Source organism: Vanessa atalanta, chromosome 8 (assembly GCF_905147765.1).
Source record: "Vanessa atalanta chromosome 8, ilVanAtal1.2, whole genome shotgun sequence".
Lineage (NCBI taxonomy): Eukaryota > Metazoa > Arthropoda > Insecta > Lepidoptera > Nymphalidae > Vanessa > Vanessa atalanta.
The window spans coordinates 5,245,425-5,254,477 of NC_061878.1; the positions used below are offsets into that span (position 1 = coordinate 5,245,425).

Below are 9,053 nucleotides of genomic sequence, written 5' to 3' on the forward strand. Positions count from 1 at the left end.
TGAGTACATCAGTAAGGCTACAGTCACGCAGCAGTCCGTTTTACAGGTTCGTTTTATCGTATACGTTTTGTTTCGGCAATGGAATACGAAGTTGTAAGAACGAGTTCACACACACGATAGTATTCCATATGTATGAAACAATACCGAGCTGATAAAATATATTGCGGTCCATTTTACAGAGCCGTCAATCAGATTTAAAAGAAAGTCCTAAAATAACTTCCAGTAGTGGCTGACCCGTCAAAAATGTGACTTATTGTAGGCAAGCTAATGAACGCAAGCATTTTCTTAATATTACTATACCTTTTGGATAATTTGAAAAATATTATTATTATATAATATTTATCCAAACAAATTAATTAATTCATTCGATTTTTGTAATTGAATTGAATTGAATACACGTTAAATAACTGTTCTTAAATGTATTAATAGAAGTTAAATGTTCTTGAATGGTATCCTTGAATATATAATATTTTCATAATTAATACGGTCCATTCTTAGGACTTCCTTGACGAACGTATGTTTGCCGTGAACTTTGTAGCCGAATATAAATCTATTGTTCAGTAAAATGTATCTTTAAATCAAAAATCTGATTCTAACCTGTGGATAGCATTTGATTTTACAAGATAAAAATTGTTAGTACATTATATCACGTAAGATATACACAATAATTTTATTATTTCGTTGGTAATATAATTGACTGAATGCCGCAAGAATGATCAATTTAATTAATTAATGATTTATTATCCGTCACCTTTAAAAAGACAGCATTCTTTATACTAGCCCAGCCATTAAACACCATTTATTGGAAAATCTATTGGACGTTACAAAATATAGCGATACTCGGTACACCTTAACATAAATAGAATCATTATTTAATTTCGATTTTTCAGAGGGAGTCATCGAATCAACCGGTATGACAACGCAGGCTCGAAGCAGTTATCTACCATCAGAGATCCAGTGGGGGCATCGCTTTGAAACAATGGTGTCATTCCGAAAAGACACAGGAGAGTACGAGGTAGGCAGTCTCACATTTTTCCACTTCATATATTATCTATTTTAAGAAGGTCTGGCAGTGACGATTTCTAATTTAATCTCTCGTGTTCCAAGGTCATTTACTTCGTTTAAAAAATATTTATATTCACCTTTTTTTAATTTTTAAATTGAAACTTAAGATAAGAGCTATTTTCTTATGAAGATATCTTAAAATTTAATTAATTATATTTCGAGTCTTTTAATAACAATAATGAGAAAAAGCGCCCGGAAGTTAGTTATTATATTATATGAAATACTATATAAAATATTTCTAACCAATTAAGTGTTTTCGAGAAAGAAGAGCCGAGATGGCCCAGTGGTTAGAACGCGTGCATCTTAACCGATGATTTCGGGTTCAAACCCAGGCAGGCACCACTGAAATTTCATGTGCTTAATTTGTGTTTATAATTCATCTCGTGCTCGGCGGTGAAGGAAAACATCGTGAGGAAACCTGCATGTGTCTAATTTCAACGAAATTCTGCCACATGTGTATTCCGCCAACCCGCATTGGAGCAGCGTGGTGGAATATGCTCCAAACCTTCTCCTCAAAGGGAGAGGAGGCCTTTATCCCAGCAGTGGGACATTTACGGGCTGCTAATGTAAAAAGTGTTTTCAGTTGAATTATTTCTACTTCATATTATTTTTTTTTACTGACTTAATCAACTGAATAAAATTTCATCAAATCTCATAAAACTCATAAGAACGAAAACCCATTAAATACTATTACGACTTAACTAAGATCAAAATTATTTTCTCAACGATTCATATTTTTTTAACCGCTGTATCACAAGCCTTTATAATTATCGATACATATAATTATATAGTTATTCAAAAATCACGTAAAGTCGTTAGTACTGTGCGATTGATAATTGTAAGAGGCAAGGAAATAGGAATAGAGTGTTTAAGCCCTGTGCGCGCACGCACACACACATTTAAGATTCGAATTAAACATTTTACAATAGTCTTATCTATATACAAATAAATGACAAAAGAACATTTAAAACATGTCACACTTCATAATATATTAATTACATGACAAATTAAGGCAAAAAAAATAAACAAAGGCAATTCTTTATAACAATGTTTAGTAATGTATTTGTTTGATGACGTCCTAATTCTTCATAGTGCTTAAAGAGCTTGACAGTGTAATACTTTATACACACATATATTCCTACAATTGATTATTATCGTTTACGATAAAGAAATCGATTATTTTGCTATCAAATAATTTATTTTGAAATCAAAGTAGGTACATCGTTTTTGTCTAGACACTGATTTTACTTTGTACCTACCGCTTCATATTAAACTTATCTTACATTTATTATCTATAGTAAAAAAAAAAAAAAACAGTTGAATTTACTTGAATTTATTTATTGAATACAGTCATTTTGAAACGCATAATTTATTAGCTAATTATAATGAAGTAACGTTATCACAATTGAGGCCTTCTTTCGCTTTGTTGCTTTGATCCATTTTAATTAATAAATAGAGCTTAGATTCGAAAGAACATATTTATGGAACGAATCGAAACTGACCGTAGAACGAATGAATGATTGATTATGAACTGTCAAAAGGTCACCTTCTGACCTGGTGCTACCAAACTAATTTTAACATTCAAAGGATACTCATCTATGTAGTTTTATTAACGTAAGCTTTTTTTTTATATTTCATGATTGAGATATGAATCAGTTCTTAAATAAAATAGTACCACAGGATGAAATTAATCTATGAAACAAGAAGTTTTATTAATATAAAACAAAACTCTATATTATCATTTAATATTCTATCTTAGAACAAAGATAAATAGATAAATTGAATACCAGTATAATATTGACAGTCATTATTTTACTTACAAAAACTTGATAGGTACGGTCATATTTATCTTTGCATAAATATTATTTTCCTATTCGATATATTCATACGGTTTTTTTTTTGTTGTCTTTGAATTAATTTTAGAACAGAGACACGATTTATACTCTTACGAACTTTACTTTTCCGTAAGATTTAATGACAATATTACATTTAAAAAAAAGTGCATTTATAATGACATCATCGCTGATATCACAAGCTGTGAAATTTAAAAGGTAGTGGGATTTCGTCGCATTAAATCGTGAAATCGGTGCGTCACCCGCTTCATACATTTTTACTTATGTTAAACATTATATCTCTCGTTATTTAAAAACCGAGGATAAAATAGTCATCAAAATTAATATAAAGCACGTGTAATTCCGTCCTTTAGGCGGTAAAGGACGGATTTACACGTGCTCCGTTTTGTGAGGATTTCTGCATGTATCGAATTAATTACTGCCTCATGTTTATTCACAAATAATAAAAACCACCTCTTCTTAAAAGGAACGGATGGCCTTTTCCAATAACGGCACATTTAGTCAGCTGTTACGTTTTAAAAATTGGAATTTACGTCTTAAAAACGTCACCGAATCGTATAACAAAGTTAAAGCAAAGACCGAACGGTCTCGGTTCTTTAGCTCTGATGTATGTCATTGTATTTATATATATATATATATATGTATTACAAGGGATTAAACCGCGGCAATATCTTTGATTTTGTCCGACGTTCGATGGGGCGTGGTCACGAGATAAAAGGAATTCTTTATTTTCAAAATTAATTGCTCAATACAACTGACTTCTGTCTGACGGTGGAGAGGTTAGCGAGCTGGATTAATATTTTTAAACATCATACAGCGATTCGTCGTGTGATCTGTGTCGTACATTCTTACAATGAATACAAGGTTATCAATGTATGCATATTTAAAGTCATTAAAAACATATCGTATTCAAATTAGTTGTTACAAGTACCTTTGAATCGTCATATACAAGATTACTTAAATGTTAAATTCTTAACTAATAAATATAGATTCTATTGAAAACCCTTATTATATATAATTGATATGTACGTATAAAACGAAATTTTATTTAATTCTTTTATTACAGGTTGATTACACCAGGTTTAACAACACGTACGAAGTGGATACTCCACTATGTTCCGCTAAGCAACTCGACGAGCTGCGGGCCACGGTTTCTACTTCGCAGAAATTAGGTATCTACATACGTTCGTCTTTTCCTTAACAACGTCTTAAGGATACTTTAATGATTTATCTGATAATTCCGAGAACATATCGAAAATTACGTATTCATGGAATATCCATTTGTATTAATACATTCATCGTGCATTTAAATTGATATAAATAAAATATTGATTTTTATTATAAGTTTATTTTTATTTATGTGACTATTAAGATTTAACGTATTTGCTTTAAGAAACAACCTCTTTGTATTAAATATACTGAATTCCGATTTTAGAACAATTTGCTTATTTGATTATAACACATAAACATATGTTATTATCAGATAAGCAAACATAAAAACAAATATTACAAAAAATTCTTTATATGTTAAGTGTAATATTTATTTTTTTTTATTTGCCTTTTTCCGCCACTCCAGACAATATTTTTTAATATTTCTTTCACTCATACTATTTTCTTATTATTCTATCTCTTTCATTCAATTAGGATTCCTTATTACTAGTAATTAATTAGATTAAAATAAAACCTCTTTTCAGATCGTATGCTGGGCACAATACCAAAGACCTTCTCCAACGACACACTAGACATGAGTTCCGTCGACTCGATGTCTCTGGACGAACACATCGAGATCAAGATACCAGAAGCAAGAGTAAGGGAGAACAGGTTGATGGCTCAGAATAACTTCTTACAACACGTCAACGAGAAGACCAGGTACAGTCACACACACCTGGCGGTGGAGAACGGTCACGAAAACTACATAAAAAACAACTCAGTAGTCGGCATACCTGATAGCAAAGAACATCATATGCATAGAAGCCATAGCCATGCGAGCATGAAGAAGGTCCACGGTCTGACTCCCAATGGCATTAACCATGCTAATGGCAATGACCAGAAAATTGAGCATAATAAAATTAAAAAGTGAGTTTTTGAATTATTAATATTTCTGAAATATTGAGATCGAAAAGCTTTTAACATTTTTCATACGTCATTGAATAGAATTACTTTGATGATATTTTTTTTTGAAATCATGTTTGACATAAATGTCATGTCAAATACTAACAGAGACGCAAAATATATACGAGGTCATTTCTTATCTGCATATACTTGAGCTAATGACCTCATTACTTCTTACCTGTTCGCTTTTGTAATGATACCATAAAATGTAATCATTCAAAGTAAAATTATTATTCACTTGGTAACCAACCACTCAACATTGTGTACCGGTTCGAGGGGTGAGTGAGCCAACGTTACTACAGGCACAAGAGGCATAACATCTCAGTTTCTGTGATGGGTGGCATGTTGCCCATCTAAGAAATTGTTTAAATTTCTTACGGCACTAATGTCTATATGCAGTGGTGACCATTTAACATCAGGTAGTTGAATAGCTTGTCTGTCAACAAAAGTTATAAAAACAATTACATCATCAATACTGAAGGTCGAATACAGTATTTCAAGAAATAGGTAAAAACTTAACCATTGCCGACTAGAGTTACCTATATATAAAGCCAAATGTCACCTGGACCCGGACATTTATTTTTCATACCCTCGACTTTTCAACCCCATATAGTAATTGTAGCTTTAATAACTTACCGATGTACGGAACCCAAGTATAATAATAGCTTCTGGGTTCAGTTGAAAGGAAATAAGAAATAGTAATGTTCTGTAAATATATATTTTGAACCACTCCTTATTGAATACAGTGAGATAGTCGTCCCGCGCCTCATGTGTTATAATCATTTTCTCTCTTTTCGGCAATTACTCTTGAAATCATGCATATCTAAATTTCCAAATAAACCTTATTTAAATGAGTCTTAACCTAATTTTATTTTTCGCATGCGATCGCCATTTGTATTGCAATGTTCTACTGCTCCGTTGACTTCCATATATATCTGACACTATCCCCACTAGAGAATCGGAGATTCGATTCAACGGGTACTCCTGACATTATTATCAACATTGCACGTACTAACGATTAGTTACGTAGCTTTAAATTTTTGATACAAATTTATTAAGGTACTAAAAATTAAGTGAGTAAAATTTTTGTCTATGATTTCCAGATCCCCGAGCGACAACCAAATAGCAGATCAGACTCCGATAATACCCATCCTCGTGACGTCAGCCGACACCGACGCTTGACGCAGAGACAACCCGAGGATAAGAACGCACGTCCGGTTCAGCGAGGTTGAAGTAGACATGGTATCGGATACAATACGGATACGTATTAACCATAGACAAGAATTAACTTAAAAAATAATATAGTTCAAGTGTAATTTTAAAAAAGGGAGTAGATTAATTCTTGAAATGTATGTCTGTGTGGTTGTTACCACGTTTATTAAGAGAATTCATGAGATGAGTGAATAGAAATAAAAATAGATGATTTTTTCACTAATGGTGTTTATACAGTGTGTTCGAAATAAGAATCAATGATAAAGCTCTGTGCCAACAACTATGTACTTGTGCATAGAGAAACTTTGTGATATCTAAAGTATTATTAAAAGTACTACAAATATTTTTATAATAGTGTTAAAAATATTAAGGATTCGAATCAATTCAACTCATATTTCATTCAAGTAGAATAAGATGTCTATGATCACTGTCATCATCTCTCAGTTTCCTGTATTCAATTCATAAAGTTCATATGGACATATGTTCACTGGACTGGTTGTCTTGTGGTAATATATTTTAAACTACACTAAATTAACAGACCCTAAAGTATTGCCGTTGCATTATTGTGTTTTGGATAAAAAAGGATAGCAATATTATCCTGTCTGTTAAGTTATCTTTTGTTAAAAAAAAATTTACGCGAACAAATAAATTCGAAATGTATTTTTTGATCCTGCTCAAATGTGATTTTACTAGATAAATAAGTGTAATAATTTATTTACGGTCTAATTAAAAGTAGAACTTGCATACGTTACCACTCTTATCTCACCGTTGGCAGCGCACTAGCAGCATACAATGCCAAAGCTACCACTTACCACCATGATGACGATTGGCAGGTTAATCTTGCGATTATCCGATTATTAATAATAAAAAACGTGTATTAAATGATCAAAATAATCATGACATGTGTTGCGCTTCGGAAAAAGTTTGAAAGCATTTGTACTATTTTGGCTCCAAGCCAAAGCTATTCATATTACTAATATTCAGAAAAACAATAAAAAGATTTTTTGTGATTTTTAATATCCAATTATTTTATTAATTTATTGATTTATAAACTGAAATTCGTTTTTATTTTACACAGAAGTTCGTTTGTAAGGAAAAGAAGACGACTAAATGAATCTAGTAGAAAATGTTCGCCTTAGCCTTAGCGATTAGCACTGGCATTTTATAGTATAAAGAACTTCTTACATCGTTAATACGCCGCCAGCCAAGAGAATTTAATATTCCTGGGCTCTGCAATACAACTGGCTCACTTTATCAATCAAACAGAATCACAGCTATACATGAACAGCCTTTTGACGGTTACTTAAATTGTTAGTGGGTTTACATTCAGAATCGAGAATTCAAAACAAGAAAATGTGGATACTGTCACTGATAAATAATAATACGGTATTAGAAAAATATCCCGAATGCAAACAGCTTGAACTATACTTAACCTTAACCTTTAATTCTTCTATTTAATAGGAGTTAAAAAATTTGAGGAGTTCTGTTAAGAAGAAGAATTTAAGTTTGTCTACCCAGCGTATTTGATAACATGGAAATCCACGAACTATATTAACCACGTTTACATAAACAGAGGAACAATCGAATACCTCTCCTTTTATGAATTCGATAACAACTTAATTATTCTATCATTAATTTCGTCAACTTTCTTACGTTTTACTTTGGCTTAAACAACATTTCAAAATAAATAATCTTAGCAAGCTATTTTAGTAGAAAGTAATACTTAGATTTTTGGATTTCAGTGTTTTATTTTCACATATTTATCAACACACACGTTCATACCTCGTCTACTTCAACGAAACGAAACTGCAAAAGAAACAGGGTTGTACGTGACCAAGTATTTGTTTAGATCGTTCTAGTGAAATTAGAAACTGTGATCTTCGGTCATCGCCTTACTGAAATCATGTTTCCCTTTTAGTGTATAAGATTTAAAAAAAAATAGATTTAATTTTTTTTCTATCAAAAGTCAAACTAAAGATAGAAAAAATTCCATTTTAAAGTTCAATGTCACATTAATGCCGAATTGAATGACCGTGACTTTATCGAATTTCCTATTTAAATACGGCCCCTGTTACAAATATAATTAACAATATGTACCGTCGTACCAGTTCGTAATGTATTGTAAACAAATCGGAAAATTATATCAATACTAAAAAATCGATTAAATCGTACCGTTAATTTGTATCGATTTATTCGATGTACAAATCTATATTTATAATCTACGCTTGATTTTAATGCCATGGAATTAAAGTATTTTAAATTTTCGCGTTCCTTTTTATAGTCATTTTAAGTACTTATTTATGAAAAGCTAATATTAATTAGGTATTTTTTTTTCTCAGTGTATACCAATATTATTATTTTTACTTGACTAATTTCTATGAATAAGTGTTAGTTTAACTAATACTATACATATATATATCAAAATTAAATCAAATTCAATGGATAAGCTTTTATTATACATTGTAGGCTTAGTTATTAATATATACATATATATAAATCCTTTTTCAAAATGTTTTTAAATTATCTAATCTAAAAAGAAATGAATGTAGTTTTTTATTAAATTTTAAATGACGTATTAAGTACCTTTCCAGACAATTCGAAAAAAAATAAGTGGCTGTTATATGAGTAATGATGACCTATAAAATATTTTTCAAAATCAGGGGCCTAAAACGGCGCTGGCGCCTCCAAGTATGTAGTTTATTAAAAAGCTTTTATGTCGCTGGTAAATTATGTATATTAGATAAATAATAAAACATGTATTTATAATTATTATAAGAGTTTTATTGCAACCTCTTTATGTTGTTCCTATTC

General features: G+C 31.1%; 1 protein-coding gene across 7 annotated transcripts in view; it reads left to right on the top strand.

Annotated features, from left to right (window-relative positions):
- LOC125065648 (G protein-activated inward rectifier potassium channel 3-like) overlaps positions 1–6,341 on the top strand; it is a 37,327-nt gene extending 30,986 nt beyond the window's left edge. For 5 of the 7 annotated variants that reach the window (XM_047673386.1, XM_047673387.1, XM_047673388.1 and 2 more), the window contains 4 exons: positions 891–1,015; positions 3,985–4,090; positions 4,613–4,994; positions 6,134–6,341. In XM_047673386.1, the coding sequence (XP_047529342.1) occupies positions 891–1,015; positions 3,985–4,090; positions 4,613–4,994; positions 6,134–6,212 (692 nt within the window). In that variant the 3' untranslated portion in view covers positions 6,213–6,341. Of the gene's footprint in view, positions 1–890; positions 1,016–3,984; positions 4,091–4,612; positions 4,999–6,133 lie in introns of those variants that run through there. The other 2 variants (XM_047673389.1, XM_047673392.1) reach the window with 2 other exon arrangements.
- Positions 6,342–9,053: the final 2,712 nt, after the last annotated feature.